This window comes from Arthrobotrys flagrans, assembly GCF_004000055.1.
Source record: "Arthrobotrys flagrans strain CBS H-5679 chromosome Unknown unitig_0, whole genome shotgun sequence".
In the NCBI taxonomy this organism is placed as follows: Eukaryota; Fungi; Ascomycota; class Orbiliomycetes; order Orbiliales; family Orbiliaceae; genus Arthrobotrys; species Arthrobotrys flagrans.
In genome coordinates this window covers 4,626,468-4,646,034 of record NW_027137550.1, presented here as the reverse complement: position 1 = coordinate 4,646,034, position 19,567 = coordinate 4,626,468, and the positions used below count along the sequence as shown (strand labels likewise).

At 44.9% G+C, this 19,567-nt stretch overlaps 4 protein-coding genes across 4 annotated transcripts; all 4 read right to left on the bottom strand.

The window, feature by feature from the left end:
• Window positions 1–3,123: 3,123 nt before the first annotated feature.
• On the bottom strand, window positions 3,124–4,239 carry DFL_004385 (uncharacterized protein; the record flags this gene model as incomplete). Its single annotated transcript, XM_067633470.1, has 4 exons — window positions 3,124–3,312; window positions 3,385–3,726; window positions 3,812–3,987; window positions 4,158–4,239. The coding sequence occupies 4 exons, from the start codon at window positions 4,237–4,239 to the stop codon at window positions 3,124–3,126; spliced, it is 789 nt and encodes a 262-aa protein (XP_067491635.1).
• Window positions 4,240–6,706: 2,467 nt separating this feature from the next.
• Window positions 6,707–7,557, bottom strand: DFL_004384 (uncharacterized protein; the record flags this gene model as incomplete). Its single annotated transcript, XM_067633469.1, has 2 exons — window positions 6,707–7,450; window positions 7,513–7,557. 2 exons carry the CDS (start codon window positions 7,555–7,557, stop codon window positions 6,707–6,709), a joined length of 789 nt encoding a protein of 262 aa, XP_067491634.1.
• Window positions 7,558–7,954: 397 nt separating this feature from the next.
• Window positions 7,955–9,248, bottom strand: DFL_004383 (uncharacterized protein; the record flags this gene model as incomplete). The annotated part of the gene is made up of 6 exons (XM_067633468.1): window positions 7,955–8,534; window positions 8,596–8,717; window positions 8,777–8,838; window positions 8,917–8,968; window positions 9,037–9,190; window positions 9,244–9,248. The coding sequence occupies 6 exons, from the start codon at window positions 9,246–9,248 to the stop codon at window positions 7,955–7,957; spliced, it is 975 nt and encodes a 324-aa protein (XP_067491633.1).
• Window positions 9,249–13,368: 4,120 nt separating this feature from the next.
• On the bottom strand, window positions 13,369–19,361 carry DFL_004382 (uncharacterized protein; the record flags this gene model as incomplete). Its single annotated transcript, XM_067633467.1, has 9 exons — window positions 13,369–13,669; window positions 13,724–13,817; window positions 13,875–15,854; window positions 15,925–15,990; window positions 16,050–18,119; window positions 18,186–18,251; window positions 18,311–18,439; window positions 18,526–18,829; window positions 18,912–19,361. The coding sequence occupies 9 exons, from the start codon at window positions 19,359–19,361 to the stop codon at window positions 13,369–13,371; spliced, it is 5,460 nt and encodes a 1,819-aa protein (XP_067491632.1).
• Window positions 19,362–19,567: the final 206 nt, after the last annotated feature.

Genomic DNA, 19,567 nt, shown 5'->3' with positions numbered 1-19,567 from the left:
GAAAACCATAGAAACAACACGTAAAACCTGGTCTAACATAGCAACCCACCCAGTTCTATAATTGATAGGAGCTTTTTAGGCTTACAGTTGATAATAGCGTTTATTTTGCCGCCTGTCTGAATAGGCCTAGACCGTTATCAAAGAGATCATCTGCATACCATTCAGGGTGCCTTTTAGGCTTGAGTTTTCTTTGGTCTATCGACCCTAGTTCCTATGAAGGCCTCTCTCGCATGGAACCATTATTCCCAGCCACAAAACAGTGTCTTGCGAGCTGTTTGAGGAAACAAACTTGGGTTGGAAGATGACAAACACCCACTAGCCAAAAGCATCATCCTGCGACAAAATCAAACAGCACGGGAACAGAAAAGAGTTGTGCACAACGCAAAAAAAGTACAACCCCTTATACCTAACACGGCCGGCTACCGAACTAGGAAACCCCAAAAACCGAAAGAAAAAGAAAAATCGTTGGCAGACAACAGTTAATAAAACCCTAAAAATTTATACATTCCCTTTAATTCAGTGCTTAATCAAATCAAAGCTATCCAAGTCCAATAATAGGACTTGTGGTAAAGGAGAGCGCGGGGGCACCTACATCAAACAGTACAAAGCCATAATACTCCCGTTTTACTAGTTCAGCTGACCACCGTACGCTACTCTCTGTGGAAGATTCGGGCTCTAGATGTTAACGCTTTTGTAACGAGGATACAGTAGCATAAAGAACCGAAAGCAGAAGTAGAGGCAGCCGGAGGGGCACTGCGGATGATTATCGGAGAAGTCCAGGCCTTGCTATGGCCAGAACAACACCCTAGGCCTGAATAAGGCGCTACCTCGTCTTAGCAGCAACAACCCTCACACACATATTAATTCTGTTATAATCAGTTATGAGTCCAGAGACCTGAATTAAGGCCTCTTCCTGTTTTATCCCCTATGTAGTACAAATGTCTGTACAGACATCGAGTTAAATAAAGAACAAATACTCCAGACCTTGTCAAACGATGCGGGAAGAACGACCGAACTTATCAATCAATGCTCGTTCGTAATAACGATTTTTAAAAATTATTTTTCAACCTCGACTTCAAAGGCGGGCCTTCATCTCAGACAATGTAATATTATTGGATATCAGTAGTTCCAATTTGTAATTGGCCAGAGAAAGAGTAGACCGTATGTTGTGCAGATTAGGAGCTCGCTCCGCCTGCAATGCGCGTATCCAAGGTGCCGCCTATGGAGGCGGGACAAATAAACGGAAATTTATAATAGAACAAAGCTACATTGACTATTTAATGTTTTTGTTTTTGAATTAATTCAAAGCTGATGCCCCAGGACGCTAGTAAACAACCTCTTTAGATGAGCATATAATCTTTAATAAATCTACACTAACCTTGGGTCAATTCTAGAATCCTCAAACCCAAACCATATTTGTACCTACTATAAAGTAGGCTAGCCAGTGTCACAGCTGTAGCGTTTGATTGATACTCAGAATGTAGATTTAACTAGGGTGCTGGCGTAATATCAAATCATTACACAACAGATATGGCTTGGCAGTATCGAGATAACTGAGTCCATTCCATGATACAAACCGATATTTTGGTCGTTTGTGCTTGTAATGAACATATTTCCGTGGTCCAACACTACATATTTATGGTATTGTAACAAGTCCGGAGCCCCGAACACAGTCTTGTAACCAGTGTACGTTGTACAGCACGGCTCTGAGGACAGTTAAGAGTTCACGATGACGCTTTTAAGATTACGAGCCAAAATTCTCGTGGCAGTTATTCATTGCGACGCTTGGATTTCATTCTGGTAACATACAGCTCCATGATACAAAAATATAAAACACTAGAATTGTGAGGTAGAAACTAGTCTCTAGGAGACAACCAGGCAATAATAGACTGGCCCGTCAGCAGTACGCAGGAATAACAGGAAGCACTCAGCGGTAACGAAGATACCTAGCGGTAGACAGGTAGGTAAAATAGAATAGAATAGGACGATATATATATGTATATATAATGAAGAAGAAAGAGCAAATCAAGAACGAAAGATCATAGCTAGAACTAGAATAGGCGGACGAACGAAAGGGACCAAAAGCATAAACAACAGAATGGCTAGGACAGGAACGGCGCCTAAGCATAAGCATGCTAGCTAGGAGTGAAGTGTAGAGGAAAAGGATGCCTCCCTTCTCTCGAGGATAGATAGAAGTTAATTTATAAGCAGGAAGCAGAGCGCGCTAAGTTGTGTTGACCACCAAAATGCAACAAGCTATATAAATCAATCCTAGGTTTAAGAAGAACCTACGTAAGCACTCTTCCTTCACCACAGAATATGCTCCACGTTAAGGCAACAATTTAAAAGGTATCTGACTAAAATAAATTGCAGGGACAATCTCCAGTAGCATGGCTAGGGATGTTTGAAAGGGCACTTGGTGTTGATGCATTAAGACCCGTGGTGGTATTCAACCGCTTTACCTGGATGTCTTTTCTCGCAGTTATCAGGTTTGCAGCAAGAACCTTTTCGACAAATTGAAACCGGGTTCCGGAAGGTGCATTCAATATTGGTGCAATCGGTTCCATACCGACATTCGGGAGTCTGGTTCTTCTCATCCTGACGCCAGCTAGCGGCGGATTCAGAAGCGTGACGAGGTCCAGGATGTCTATAAGGACAGTCAGAATTCGTACACTTGTCGTTGTATCGGCACTCTGCGACTGAATGCCGAAAGGTACAGCCTGGTGTGGCGCATGCGGAGCCTCGGGAACACGGAGGAATAGGGTGTATGAACAAGCACTCTATATTAGTACAGATTGCACCAAATTGACAGTCCGGGATCTCCGAGGTGGTGCGGTTGGGTTGACAGCTAAGCCATCTGTCACACCATTACGATGATTGGGGCAGAAGTGGGGGAAAACTTGACCCTGCAACTCGCAAAAAAAGCGAGATAGCTTGAATTGATGTGGGGGACCGGAAGCTGCGCACAGAGTCTTCACCGTCGAGAAACGAAGTTCGATCCAGCAGTTGTGGCACCAGCGGTAACCGGAGAAGTCGACAGCTTGGCTGCGGCTACCCGCAAGATTTTATCGCATAGCTTATTTGAGCAGGAAACCCTCATGTTATCCCCTCAATCTGTTCAGGCTAGATCTGCCCGAACTCGAAATTCCCCGTCAAAAGCATTGCCTTGTTGCTCTTGAGGCCAAGATTCTTGCACACCCTATTGCGCTGATGACTGAAGAAGAAGAACTTGAAGCCATCGTCGTTGAGATTCACATCCATGGAGGAGAAGCGAGCTTTATCGGCAGTGTGAATGGCAGGGTCTGTCGGGACCTGGCCCACACCCTACAAATCGCTAACTAGGAAGCGATCCACGGACCGCTCAAAGGTGAAGTGAGAGAATACCTGAGCGGCTTGGGATGTAGGGTTGGATATGCTTGGATTGACCCAGCCGCTATTTGAGTTGTACCTCACATAATCTCCTTCGATCGAAAGCTCGAGCGAAAGAAAGTCAGCGGCGTTGCGAGTGTCTGGTTTCGGCCTAAGGCAGGTGACAAGGATGAAGTCAAGTGAGTACTTTTCGGACACCAGAGCGTTGAACTCGAGAGCAAAGGCTTTGCAAAGAGCCTGGCTACACATATCATCAACTAGATCGATGAACGTCTTGCCACCACGCTTGAACGGCTTGATAACTAACCAGTTCCGGGAAGCAGCTGAACGGGCATATGCAGTCATGCTCATGACACCCTAGGCAAATGGTTTGTCTCGCCTATGAATGGTGAGATCAGTAGTATTGATAATCGTCGAGCATGCTGCTTCCATGCGTAATCACGTCCGCAGAGAAAGCTTCCAAGGTGAGGGCCTGATTGAACCAGCCAGGGCTGCCCCACTCCGGCGGGGAATCTTCCGAGACGACTTCAAAGTCCTTAGCCGGCCGCCTGGTAACCGAGAAGGGAGTGGGAACCGAGAGACTGGCAGAAGTCGACACAGAGGTGGTAACAACCTTGGCTACCAAGTGCCGCAGGTCATTAAATGATATTCCAAGGTTATGCTCCTCAAAGTAAGGTCCTTATTAGGTACGCCGTTGGATGAGCCCCAGTTCTGGGAACCGGCTTTGAAGGAGCCAATCCTGGCCCTGCAAGTAGCGGAGTAATATGTATTGGAGTTATGGCGCTTACAGTTTGGAGAGACGGCAGAGTAGGCCTCGAAGAAGACGTAGGCCATCTTATATGTGGAGCTGTTGATTCGAAGAAGGGGCATAGTTAATATCGAGCTGGATCATCCACTGCCGGGTTGAGGATAATTAGCTTCGTGGTCGCCAAGGTCGTGCAGGGTTCGACCATGAGGGGGAGAATCAGCAATGTGTATAATGCAGCGGGCTCTGTATTTCCAGGAAAGCTTAAAAGTCTGTTCCAAACCGCCTAAGACATCTTCGGGAATATCATTCCCACCATCTGCGTTTAGAGTGTCAAGAAAGCGGCGAACTCGGCGCAGATTGTACCAAGACCAATCAGGAAACAAGACCAATTAGGAAATTATGCAAGGGTTGAGCGCTGAGACTAGTAATGTTTGACACAACAACGACAATACAAATTGTTACCTGCCAGAAAGCTTGTCATAAAGCTTTCGACGATAACCCCACCAAAATTATTGACTTTTGCATAGAAAAGAATAATTTTATTCTTCAGATGGGTTTATTTTGTAATTTATAAAATAGTAGTTTTGCAAAATTATGATGTGTTTTTCAAAAAAAAATTGTAGGTCAGGATAAACATGAATTTTGTGACAAAACTTGTAACAATACAACACAACACTAGGGAATGGTAGACACTACTAGCTATGGAGTTGATCTCGTAGTTCATAACTTGTTTGTTTTGTGCAGCTGCACCAGATTTCAAGAAATGTTGGAGGCCTGTGATTTGTAAAGACTGCCCCCCTAGCCAACAGCTCGCCATGAGCGGCAGCCTCCTTGTTCGCCCTTACCGAGAGGATGCATTTTCCATAGATGAAACAATGTAGGTAGAAATCACTCTCGTACCATAGAAATTCGAAAGCAATCTCAGAGGCGCACTTGGCCCTCGGGTCCGACCATGCTGCGAGGGTCTGTTTGAGAACAATTCCGGAATAAGGCGACGGCTGTTTTAGATTGGTTACCGGTCTAAGAGCAACTTTGTTGATGATTTTCCAAGGCCAATAGTTCCAGGCTGTATACTTAAGTGTGCAACTAGATTGTGATGAATCCATAATGATCTCCTAGCCCTCGGTAGTCCTAAACTCGAAATCGCCGTTCAAAAGTGTCACGGCCTCGCCATACGCCCTAACCAAACTAGGCGAGATGGCTTGGCGTGTCAGACATTGGTTTCTTCTCATAAATTTCCTCATGGCTGGTTTGCCAATATGTTTGCAATTCCTACCTTACGTTTGCTATTTATTTAAGTACTTCATATACCTGTGATTTTACTAACATTTCTTGACTTCTTGTGTTGACCACAACACATGTTTGATTTCGCACATCCCTGTAACAGACATACCTTGACGAGCGCTACGAGCGATTCGGGCGACTGTCAAGAGTCGCTCAAGGCGCTTAAGACGCTCACTCGATTGTATTAAGATACTTACGCTTTATAGGAAGAGGTTTCGTGTATATAATACTCTTTAATCGATAATGATTTATGATTTTTTCTTGAATCCTATTGATTAACTTATCAACGGAAACTTCTATTGAACAGTCATACCTAACTGTGTTACATATTCTACCCACAATTCTATTCATTCATCTGAATACATAATTTCCTACACTGAGAGACCTGAATAAATAGAGTTGAGAAATTAGCAAGGTGCTAAGCTGTTTTGGGAATCCCGCCAAGGAGACCTGGGACAGGTGTAACAAAAGCCTTTTTTGTTTATATTAAAAAGTCTATTCTTATTAATTTCATACTTTAATTTAATACTTAAAAATAAGTTATAGAATTTTAGAATCGAATCAGGATTATTCGCTTTAACACGATTATTGTCGAGAGCTCGCAAATAAGTACTTTATAATTTTGGGTATTATTTTAAAAATTTTGTAATTTAATTTTAACTGATTTTATGACTCGCGAGTTTGCTCGTTATGTGCCGTATTATGTCGAGTCGTAGCGAGAACCTTTAACCATAAAGACGTAATACTTATTTGATAAATAACTTCTCTCCTTTTATCGAAATCGTTATTTGAGATTAATGTGTTTTTGTTAGATTACTGGTATTATTACTGTTAACGTGTTATTTTAGTGTACTTTCTGTAATCCCGTGGGCAGCCGCGGAAGTACGAATTGATTTGAAATGACCCTTTTTTAATGTACGAATAGCTATTTGAATTGTCTCGGCTCGAGACGCGTTATCGACTACATGATAGCTTCGCTTGAGAGCAACTCGTCGAGGATGAGAGACCATTGTTAATATCGTGGGATGTCGGGGTGTATCGTGAGATGTCGGGGTGTATCGTGGGATGTCGGGACGTATTGTGAAGCGTGTCGTGTCGTGTCGAGAGGTATAATGTCGAGAAAGGGGGAGGTGTTCGCAGTTTTGATGGGGTGAAATTTTGATGGGGTAAGCGAGATGTGTTGATTTTGCGCTATAACTGGGTGTGCGCGTATACTAGGTGAAATACGTTATATCTTTATTCTTTGTTATAATTCCTGGTACTTCTGTAATTATGCCAAAGGTTCTCGCTATATATGTTAATATCCTAGATTAAACTAGGTGTAAGATCATCGTTATCTTTGGCATTAGCATTGGCACCCATTTCTACAAGTAAATCGAATATTTTGCGCCTCCCCCCCGCGGCCACATGCAGTGCCATTTTTCCATCCTTCGTCCTAAGTTCTAGACTAGCACCGTACTCCAGTAGGAGCTTCACAGCCTCAAGTTCGCCAGAGGTTGTGGCTACTAACAAAGGCATAAAATATAGAGCACTCTGTGCACCGACATTTGTCCCGTTCTCAACAAGTACTTCAACAACACCTTGATATCCTTCGCCCGCTGCTACGTGAAGAGGCTTCCACCCAGAATCGGATCCGGCGTTAACATTTGCCGTCCCATTTTCTATCAAACTTTTTGTGATAGCAACATGCCCATCCTCGGCTACCGGATATAAAGGTGGAAGCCCATCTTTTTTGGCTACGTTGGAATCGGCTCCCAGCTCCAGCAAGTGTTGTACTATATCAGTGTATCCGTACCGAGCTGCACAATGAAGGACAGTCTCTCCGCTTTTACACTTAGCCTCAATATCCGTACCGTTCTGGTGTAGTAGCTGCACGGCTGTTCTGGCGTTTCCCATAACCGGTGGACGGAAACCTAAATTCTGAATGTTATAGCAACCCCGCCATATGCCAGGGAATATATTGGCTGTGAACACTTCCGTAGAGTCTTCCGGCCATTCGGGTTGACTTGGCGCCTCTATTTTCACCTTGCACTCTAAGAAACTTGAGACCTTTTGGCTCAAAGTTAGAGTATCGCGAGCATGGTGATCCCAGTTGCTGAACATGTGCATACCAACCTCCTCGGTACCATATACTCGCCGTGTATTGATGTCGTCATTGTTGTATAACTCGTATGGTTCTGAACGGTTAACATGGTTAGATGGTGTGGCTTGGATAGATGGATGTCGAAGTGGAGGTTTTGAGGGTGCGGCTTGAATAGGACTCAGCGGGATATGACTGGCGCACACGCCTTTTCTTTGAATTTGGTGCACGCTGGTATTTTAGTTGTGAAAATAGTCTTGTGACTTGGTTATTGGTTTCAGTACAGGAGTACATACATATTCCTCATTCAAAAATCACTGTTGAGATCATGATATCAAAAGGATGATGAATGAAGGGTTAGTAATAACAACTATTATATTAAAACATCCATTCTAACTACCGACTATTAAGCTTTGAAATATATTTTTCTACAAAGCAATCTTTGCTCGAGGATATCTGAGGGCTAAACCAATCTACTGCCAAAGAGCCTTTGCAGCCGCCTGCAAATCATCAGCATAAATCAACGACACGCCAGCCTCAACAAGCGCCTTCCACGCCGAGTTCCTAGCACCAACAGGCCAATTCGGTGAACCCCAAAAGGTAGATCCCATCCCTCTAGCCCTAGCATTCTGCACAAGCTCCTTAAGTCTCGCCGTATGCTCAGCGGTAACCTCACCCCAAACATACTCAAACGGCAGTCCAACGGCAGCATTAAAGTGTGCTTGCGCAAAAAGACTGGTGGTGTTATCGTACACAAAGCTACCGTCGGGATGTCGTTGTTCATCTAGAGTTCCAATCTCGAGGATTGGGGCGACGACGAAATGGTTACGTGGGAGCTTTTGACCCGCGATGACGTTTTCGTAGACGGCGGTTCCGCCGACTGAGACCGTTATGGCTCTTTCGATCTTTTCTTCGCCATTGTATTCCGTCAAAAAACCACCTTCGCGGAGTGGGGCGAGGTCCTTGAGAAGGAGAGGGAGGACTTCTTCAGCGGGGGATTTGAAGTCAACGGCGAGGTGGAAGGTTTGTGGGCACCACATCCCGAAGAGGCCGCTATTACTTCCATGTTAGAAAGGTCTCCGTATTGCAAAGGGAATTATTTGGGTCGGCGTACCATTTTGTACCCTTGGAAAACTCGGTATCAGGGTTCATCTTGCGAAGAGTATCCATGATCGGATCGATGTAAAGGCTGCGGAGGGTGCGTTCTCTTGTCAAGGAGATCTCATCGTGACCGACCTGTAAATTCGCTGTTAAACACTATATCTAGGCAATGAGTTATCGGCGGTGATACTTACCAACAGCTGGCCGTCTTTAACCCAGACATCGGCCTCCACTGACATAGCACCAACCGAAAGGGCTAGCAAGAAATCGATCATCGTTAGTATATATACGACTAAGTCATTAGTGCACTGCTCTAGTGTTATGTATTGCATACCTTCATAAAACGGTGCCTTGCGCGTGTAGTCATTGTGTGAATGAATTTCCTTCTATATAAAAAAAGAAAGTGAGCAAACGACGCAAAATGAATAAGAAAAGTGGAATATATGTTACATACGATCCAGATATCTCTAGTAAAATCATTGGGGTACTTGCTCAACTTGGGATTCTGTTCCGCCCAATTGTCGGCAGCGGCCTGGATATACGACGGATCGGACCATTGTGCGGATGCGGCACCGGCGACGAGTAATTGGATGAAGAGAGTTGCGGAACTATGGGAATAAAACTTAGAGATGGCTTTACAATTGATGTTGTTTATACTTACACCATTTTGTAGTGATATTACCAATGATGTGAGTTTGGATACTAGATCTATAGATGTCTGGATTGGAGGCTGTATGGATTTAAGTCTCGGAGAGAGATCTATACTTCGTTTATATACCCGGCCTGACCGTTCGCCAAAAGTAAAAACATGTCTCGGGACGAACGGTTGGCCCACTCGCCAAATCGGAAGCTTAAATTAAACAAAATAAAACATCGTCGCCCACCGCCGTGACCATGTGGAGAACTTGAAAACTCGAGAACCCGTTGAGATTAATGAAATCTTCTGACCTATTTCCTAATACAGTCTAGTGTTGATGTATGCCGTCTAAAATGGCAATCATAAGGTTTTGCGAGGAATCTCGGAAACCTAAACGTGACTTTTTAAAATATGCTGATAGGTAGTTAGCTTCTATGTTTGTATGTTTGGGATTGAGATTAAGATAGGAAGTGTCTTAGGCAGCTTAATCATTTTCGAACGTTTCTGCAGGTATAGGTCGATTAAGACTTTCCGCGAAAACAGCCGTTGGATCTTGTGAAGCGAAGACGAGGAAGGTCTCGAACGCTCCTGGCTTGTGCTCGCCTCTGTGCATTCTTGAAACTTCTTAGTCCAGTATGTTGCTATCATGCGATACCAGGCCCACCGATGTACCTGCTTGAATTTGTGTAATTGCAGATATTTTGGCTTCGTCAACGGTGATATTAGTGGGCTCAACACATTTACTTTTGTTGCATTTGAATCAACTACCTCAATGGTTCTCACGATCTTGTTTATATTAAGGCCTTGATTTTAAGAAGAAGCTCGGAGGCCTCGAGACGAGATATGACTGAGTCATGCTCGGGCACACGTTTTGGGATAAGTTCTTTCGAGGCTACTAGATTATATTGGTGTGTTTTTGGTGGTGAAGCCAATGAATAGTACATATCCTCACCAATCGAAAAATTGATTTCTATTTTTGTAATTCTATGCCTCTATACTCAATTTCTTAAAAATACATCGAGACCAGTTCAATATCATGAAAATCAGGAAAGCTTCATTTCCTCTTACAAGATCTTTGCATGCGCATATGTCCCGTATCATCATCTCATCGATCGATGCTTGATGACATTTATTCAATCGGTCGTCTCAACCTCATTTTCAGATTCGGCTGGCTCAGACTCATGGCTAGCGACTGGCCCTGGCTCAGCAACCGCCTTAGGAGCAGCATTGGCAGCACGCCTACCCTGCTTTTGGCCGATCTCTCGTTTTCGTTATTGATAATACCCGGTGTAGCGATCTTCCGGCTGGCCGCCCTGAATATCGTATCCGGGATTTCCCTTTGGACGCTGAGGCTCAGGTTTTATAATTATCGGTACAGGCTTTGGGTTTACAGCCTTGGGATAAATCACATCAAATGGGACGCATCCACCGAACGGCCGTTCCTAAAATGTGATAGTTAGAAAAGTCATTCTGCTGCGAATTTCGGGGATGCACTGTTATATACTTTGCAAAGTTTTCATAACGGAGTAGGCAGATGTTCTCGTATTTACTGGACTTCCCTGTACATTTTATATCGTCGCGGATTTCGACTCTGAGATTGGACCACGTATTTAATCTACCTGCATCGACTGAATACTAGGCTTGACTGCCGGGGGTTGTTTGCAAACTGTAAGCCATCGACCAAAGTCGTGGCTGGTAGCCCCAGTATCAACTCGGCATCTAAGAATAAGAATAGTCCGGAATTGATTAGAGATTCTGGCTCAAAAGCTGTTTAACCCAGTTTCTCATCCTACCTGAAGGGACCCGCGCCGTCGGCGTTCACTGCAAGGGAGTGTTAGAGGTGTATATCAGAAGTTTGGAGATAGAGCGTCTTGAAATATACCCTGATAAGTTGCAATTTAGACCCACCCTCCGGGAGTGGCTAGCGCCATTCTATTTGTGTAATCACGTTTGATTTTAGGAGATTTCCTTCAGATTTCTTTAATTGAACAACTGAGGACAACTTACCTGTGGATGCTTGCCATTTTAATATCCCCGGTGTCTGAGGGAGAGCACCCATGGCAATGGGCGCCATGAAGAAATGGTAATTCCCGGGGCCCACCATAATTTGAGACTGCTCGTGATGTTTGGGTCTTAGTAGTTTGCTCCGTCCCTCCACTGATTCTTTCGATAGTATAAGTTCCGAGCCTCAAGAGTTGTGCCGCAGCCTTGATCCATCCAATAACGGGGGAAGTTCTTGTTTTTTTGGAGAGCGCCACAGCATGCGGGAATGGTTGGATTGCCGAAGACGACGGTATCGAATTGACCTGGCCATTGTCCGTAACCGTGACTTTAGGTTTTAATCCATGACTGGTGGCCAATCACCTAGCTAAAGCGATTTTGATAAACGTTTCCATAAGTATGCATGAACGGACGTGAGCATCCGCCGACTTTAAAAGGGCGGCAGCGGCCACGATGGAAGCGGGTTTGAAATACATTACGACAAAAATCTGAATGGGATATAAGTCCCTAAAGGATGATAAGATCGAGGCCAAATATTATAAACGAGAGTGATGCCGTCGGGACTATGAAGTTGGTTTTGAGCGATAGAGCGAGTGTCTTGATCGGGAGGGATAGGATAAAGGCATGATAGATTTTTACATAGACTCAATGACATCTAAGAGGCCTAGAGGGAGCACAATCAATGTCGTAATCTTGTATCTGCGCAGCTGCGCAGGCGCCCTAGTTGTATAACCCGTGTAACCAGAGTAGTACTCTTACCCATAATAGCCCTGTCGACTCGACGCCGAAGGTCGAACCTTTCGAAAGTTGACGGCGTGTTCTCTGGAATACAAGAACAAGCGGACTGGCGGAGCACGGCCTAGTAAGCTTACTAGGCTGACCGGCCCTCAGAGTCTGAAAAGCAGGGGCCGTCACTAAACAACTTAATACTGAGATACCCATATCATGAAAGTTGCGAGGGCTAAGCCTATCGATAATGCATACGCAAGGCGATGCGTAGAAGATTGCGATATAGGTGAGTTCGAAGCGAATTAATTAATCAGCGGATGACAATGAAGCTAACGCATCGCTAAGTTCGATTACAAGCTGCTAGCCTTGAACTTCTTAATTTAAAGCTAGCTACCACGGTGGGGTGTAGGTCAACATACAGTTGCCCCTCATTTCGACTCGCCCATGCGGCAACGGGCCATTCTATAAATTCGCTTTTATCATTCGGTTAGCGGGCTGGGATGCAGGTGAAGGGCCCTAGAAATATATGAGGGCTTAGTATGATATTAGTCCCAGGACCAAGATTATGCATGCTGTTTACGGGGCCGTAACACTCGCTGACAATGAATGAAGATCTCACGACACATAATTTATTACAGAATCGTCAGGGTGTAAGTAAATGTGGAGCGCTCATCGGGGATCTCAATTGCAAAGCATTCATATTTCGTGTGGTGAAGTGAATTAATCGAGAATGATGCCTAGAGGTATGTTTTTTCTCTTCTCAGATTTTGAGATTCGGCGGATTGGTTCAGGTATGCAAGAATATGGTTTAACTCGAAGCCACGGTGCAGAGCTCTGAAATCCGAAAGAAATCAATTCTATCCCAAGTGACTATGCTTGCGATTTCGAAGCCACTCATTTAGGCTTATAGCCTTGTTTGTTCTACCGGGTGACAGAGTTCGAGATCTATCCGCGGCCCGATGTTCGCTGAGCGTACTAGTCCACGCTTGGAAAGTTCTAGGAGGCTGTATGGCCTTTTATGAAGGCGGGGTAATCTTTGCCACTTTGGCACGAAACTGTGAGGCCTCGCGCACATGCACAATGCATAGCATATGTACCTTTTCACTTAATTTTCCGTTTCATGATCATACTCGTTAAAGCGATCGCGTGGATTATTGCCACTAGTACACTAGGATCTCACAGCAGACGCCTTTTTACAATATGCAAAAAAATTGGTCTTTGATATAGTTACAAGTATCCATTCTACTCCCCTAAGTATTTAAGTGCCCACCCGCATAATTGTCAGAAACATTAAAAACATTGAAGCCATATTCTAATGGCTACACACTTACTCACTAGCTATAGTGAGATCAAATACGATATAAGTAATGTGCTTCTTGAATTTCTGTTTTGTTCGCCTCCGATCAGTGCGAATGAAAACTATTCTGAATTGCCACCAAAGTTCTCATCATGCCACTTGAATGGACCCGCAAAATTGGTTTTTATTCGATATTCACTGAATCCCGCGAACATTGGATAAAGTTTACCGCGGATGTTTTCGCAGCTAGAGCTCACAACCCCCCCATTCACCGTCCAGAATATAACACCTTGCTTTTGGCGATAACCACAGCCTAAGATATCACCGTTACTGAGTTCGGAAATGTTGTATCTCATCTCCCTTTCAGAGTCTGGGAGATAGTTAGTGATATGAGGATCTCTTGTCAGTCCGATTTCGAATGCACTGTTAAAACCAGAGTCAATATACATCCCTCGCCGCCAATATTAAGGCACTTACTGCATTTCTCCTGTTGTTTCCAAAATTTGTACTTCAAAGTAGAATTTTTCGTCGTACGGAGCAATTGGTTTGTTCGTATGAATCCTTGTGGCTTCTACAAACGTGTAAATCTCAGTAACGAAGTCCCCTAAGGCGAGCTTTGCGCACTCACTCTTTCCCTTCACATCCGCCCCCTCCTCCTCCTCCTCCTCCTCCTCCTCCTCCTCCTCCTCCTCCTCCTCCTCTATTCGCCCTTCACCGACTCGAACAGTGCAAGTAAGGCCATCTGCAGATATCTCGACGCTATTATGTGAGCTCTCAACCCCCCATTGTTGAAGTGGCTTAAATATATGTCGCCACTCCTTTTGCCGATTCGATGTCATATTGTCATAGTTCGGAACCCGCCCCCGCATTGTAGCTTGTTTGCCATAAGCATACGCAAAATCTAGCGCATTCCAGCTATCTTCAATCTGCACGAGTGGATCCAATTCCAAATTCAAATAGGACTCCAATACTCTGCTGCTTCCGTCGAAAATCCGACTGTAACCCCGACAGTTTGGTGCGAAGGCGAAAGCACGGAACAACTTTCGATCTGTCATGAAGAATGGAGAATCCGGTTGCGGAAAAGTTTCGGAACTAATAAATTGCTGTATGAATCGCGATCCGACAGCCATGCCTTTCGAGTCGATAGCAAAAGGACTAGCGCCAAGGTCAAGAAGGTAAGCAGCATGCTCCAGGCCTCCACAATCAATCGCCTTGTGGAATGGGGTCATCTGCTGAACCCCGCCCTTCTCCTCCAGAAATGTGTTGCGCTCATGCGGTGTTAGAGATCTGAGGATATGGTCTGTCATATCGTTACCATTACTATCAGACATGGCCCGATGTAGAATTGTCTCTCCCTCGGCATCTCTTTGACTTAAACCGCTATATACTTCGCCATAAATCTCCTTGTGCTTCTTCAACAGTGAATCTGCCGCGTCCCATTTTTCGTAGTAAATTGCGGTACAAAGAGCATTTCTCCCGGTCCAGGTGGACAAATATTGAAGGTTAGCTCCCTTCTTAACCAAAAGGTCTATGATTTTGAGGTCTTCTGGTGTGCTGGCCTCCATTGCAATTTTTATGAGGGGAGTGTTCCCATACACGTCATCATCGTTGACCATAAATTCCACATTGTGTCCGTAGTCGAGGAGGAGAGTCACGGCGTCGAGGTTTTTAGCGGAGACTGCCTTGTAGAATGGTGTTCTGCTGTGCTTATCTTCCGCATTTGGATTCGCGCCTTTCTGCAGAAGTTTCTTGGTAAATGCAAGTTGTATATTCTTGGGTAGCTTGCATTGTTTTGAAAGGATCGTGTGTAGTGCTGTTCTTTGGTTGTCGTCTCGCAATTCCAAGTCAACTGCCATACCGTCAACCCGGTTTAGAGCAAGTTCGAACAAACTAGGGTCGCCAATCGCGATGATTCTTTGTAGAGGGAGTTGAGGAGTTCTAGCGAGAGGCATGTTGAGATCGGCTCCATTTTCGACCATATATTTCACCGATTGTATCAATTTTTCTCTCCTATCTCGGTTTTCTGGAGTCAGCTGCTCCGCATGAACGTCAAGAAATTCGACCTCTCTAAGACATGTTGTGAATCCGGTGTTATCTGCGGCGCAAGTACAGTGGCTATTGATAGACACCCCTCGCTTGATTATTTCTAAAACGAGCTCTGGAAAGCGAAATATGGCTGGATAATGCAGGATAGTGTGTTTTGCTGGCGTTATGTAAGTTATCTCGTGCTGCAGGTCTTCTGATTTGAGCAGAAAATCTATAAGAACGTCCAACCCGAAGACACTCCCTGTAATAGCGGGCCTGGCGGCAATACCATAACCCCGGATCATATCAAGGTCTATGCCAGTTTGCAAGCCGTATTGAATAGACCACCGCTTGAAAATTTCTGGTTGTATTAGCTTTCGAAGGTACTCCTTCATGGCATGCCACTTTTTCGTCGTACGCTCCTCTAGTGGCCAAAGCTCCCCCACACGACGCATGTGATGGACCCAATGCAAAATCTCTCCTCGCCAAGGTTCGTTTTCCTTAGGCTCTGGAATATCCTCATCTTCACTAGGAACGGGCGGTAGATATGCTTGCTGAAATCTCGGATTCGTCAAAACTTGAACTATCGTCACAGCACACATGTTAGCCAGGTGCAGTGAGGTCTTATAGTTAGCCTCAATTTTTCAGCTTACGCAGGTAGATCAAGATTTCTAGTTGAGTGTGTTTTTCGTCCTCAAAATCCGCCTGGGCGTATCTTTCTACGCTGGATTAGCAAATACCTAGCGCGAGCCAAAGAGTAAGGGTATGGAGTTCTTACTTGGGATTCGCAATCTTAACACCATGTCGCCCTTCTCCTTGTCTTCGCGAACACGGAATAGATCTCGAATACTGTAGTCTTTCTTTGCAGCCTCTTTGGTCTCTCTCTCAAACCACTCTCGAACTGTGGTATGGATGACGTTGATGTTCCGCTTCTCGTTTAGAAACTTGAAAAAGTCTCTCCCCGCTACACTGAGATGGTTTACCGTAGCAAAGATCTCGGGATTTTGCATGGCCCGTTCAAATTGCTCCTCTCTAAAGCTCTTTTCTGTGGTTCCTTTTGCAGATTCCAATGCCTCCTCCATATTCACTTCGGTTTGTCCTAGTAGGTCATTAGCGTCGATACCATCGCCGTTTATGCTCCCCTCAGGGCTCTCGCCGTCACAGTCGTTATAATCATCCCCAGTCAGATCCTCTTCCACTTCTCCATCTTTAATGTATATTTTCTTGAACTGCTCAGCGATTTCGATTGTGTTGACAACAGAAGGGCTGTACATTATCCTACGAAGCGCAAGCATCACAAGATTCCTTTCGGCATCAGTCAATGAAGCAAGCTGTTGAGAGTAGAGTTCGTTCATCCCGATCGGCAAGTCTCCTAAACGCTCAGCTAAAGACAGTTCTGACGGCTGTTCGAGGCTTGTTATAACCATTGCACAGTAGGTAAACATTCCCTTCGATTTAGAACGAATCTTTTCGACGAGAGCCTCAATCTCATTTCGTAGTCTCCCGCTTTTGAGGCGTAGGCTGACTTTCCCTCCTTTGTCAGGATGATAGGCCCGAGGCATGCGCTGCTTCATGACGTGTCGGAGTGACATATTCAGATATTCGACCATGTCGCGCGAGTTTGTCAATTCTGTGACCGTCAGCATAGTGGTCTCTTCGTACGTTCTTTCGTGAAAAAAACTGAGGCAAGCAGCGGATCCTGGCGGTGGGTCATCACCCGAGCCATCATGCTCTAAATCTATTGCAGCAAGTTGTTTTTCCGCCTCCACATTCTTCCAAAAGTGACGCTCCATACCGATATCCGTTCGACTAGACAGTAAGACCTTTATATTCACCTCCTTCGAGCGACTCAATCTGACTAACTCTGGAACGAGGTCTGAAGAGTCGTAGTTCAAGCACTCATCCAAACCATCAACGACGATATATACCGTCTTCCTCAAGATTTTTGTCACTAGCTCGATCTTCGATAAATTACTCAATAGGCGGGCGAAATTCTGTTCTGCCTCTTCGCCCTCTCTCTTCTTAACCTGATCTCGCTCGGCCTGATCCCCCTCTTTGTCGTTTGAACAATCCTTTTTCTGAGGCCTGAGCCTTTCGAGACGTTGGATTGCCTGGACGAATCTCTCGACCTCCTGAGTAGTTTCTACATTCCTTTCGTCGAATACCTGAGCGAGGAGACTAGATGTGGCTTGTTCCTTGCGCTGTGTCGCATCGAGGCCCTTCTTGAAGAACCAGAAGAGAACCAAAGGTTTGTTATCCTGTTTTATTGCTGTCGCTCTTTGCGTTTCTAGCCAGGCCTGATCTTTCGGCTTAACTATGAATGAAGTGCTTTCGTTGATAGGTATTTCCCCTCTAAGTCTCAACTTCAGTCTTCGTATTGTCAATGCCATCATAACCGATTTCCCAAAACCAGCGAGCCCTTTCACATAGAGTAGCGACTGTGGGACAAGGCCATTGACCGTAGAAGGGTCTGCCGGGTTCTCGCTGGTCTCGGGTACTGCCGCATTTGTATTACCCTGGGGACCCATTGGGACTGGATTTGCTGGTTCTCGCTCCCAGGACTTGTATGCTTCGTTATCGAATAGCCAACTGCATAAATGGTCTTTTCCGTATCGTAATGACTGTAGAGTGGCATCAAGCTGGATCTGATGCGTTTCGTCCGGTAGTAACCTTTTACGATAACTCTCGATGTAATTCCGATATGCCTTTACGTTCTTTTCATCAACCAGCCTATCTACCCCTTCCTTGGCGCTTTTCAAGGTCGATGATACCACACCGACCCCGGTTAGCAATCGCGTCATGTAGGCGTGCATAGACTCCTCGATTCTTTTCAACCCTTCGTTCATCGCTACATATCACACTTTGTAGTAAGTACTTCATTGCGGTATCACCGGATCGATTTGGGTTAACCTACTGTCCGTGTTTGTTGATATGAGATCCTGTAGGCGGGATATTTGCTCTTTATCCTGCTTCCGAATAACTACGAATTTCGTTAATCATTCCTGTATATTGGAGTTCTAGATGCTCACTAATACCTACCACGTAGGAACGACATGACCTTTTCCTGGAAAGCTAGACCGGCCTTTTCTTTTACGACTCCATAGTGAGTAATCAATTCATCGTACTTTTCTTTCGTTTCGGCATCAAAGATATTTCGAAAAAATATTTCTAAAAAGATTACAATTAACAACGTTTCAAGAATCGTATCAGCGGGCAATTAGTAAATTAGGGGTACTGAAACCCCGGAGACTTACTGATCTTTGTGAACTTCACTTTTTTCTTTTCGTCTCCTTTCCGAATGAGAGCAGTTTCGCCAGTAAATTTCTTGTTGGCGTGCCAGAAAAATTCGAGGCTAGCAACTAAGGCTTCTTTGATCGCAGAAACTAAGTGCTCTTGAAGCTGATGGTCGCCGTCGATGCCCTCCCCGGTTTTTTCCAAATCGCCGTTATCCATACTAATGAGTTGGTTCTCATAGAGCCGACACGTAAGAATGATCGTTATGACGGTGACACAGGTATCTGAGATGTTGTCACAATTGTCCATGTCATGAATGGCGATCTTTGAGTGAATGAATCTATTAGCTTTATACGCAGACCTTCGCATTTTTTTATCCGTAGATATCTAAAACCTAGCTTCTTACCCCGATCAAAGCACTGAATGTGCCCCAAGCGACTCCAACAATGTCCGGCGCTGCAGATAAGATAGGGTCCCCGATATCCCTAACGTCTTGTAAAACTCTGATAAACCCACCAAGCTTACCATCGTACCGTTTTTCAGCCAGGCGACGGAGTTTCTGGCATTGGTACAATGTACCGTCAAGGTTATCCCGAGCCTGTAAGAACTCGTTAATCCGAACCTGGATCTCGTGAATCTTGTCAGTCCCCTCATATTTGGAAAGAAGCTGCTTCTGGAAGGCTTCTTTCGCTTGTTTCCAACACTCCGAGTCTTTTGAAAAATTTGAGCCTGCTTGTAGTCTGCGAGGCGTCCTTAGCCCTGTCAGCGATTCGGGATAAGGACTACTAGACCCCGATATACCCTCTGCCTTGGACGGCCCTCTTGTATTGATACGCAATGGTAATGCAACCACCATTTTAGAACCCAAAAATACTCCGACGAGGACTATACTCGACACAAGCTAACTTTTGAGGTAAAACTCCGCCTTTTAAGAGAGGGGCTACAACAACACCCAGGGCTATCCAAGCCGTTAACATCTGTGTTGAAACGGCTGACTATCGATAAGGCCTGAAGGATCCAATTTAACCCCGCACCGCAATGCACCAAAATAGTTCACACCCC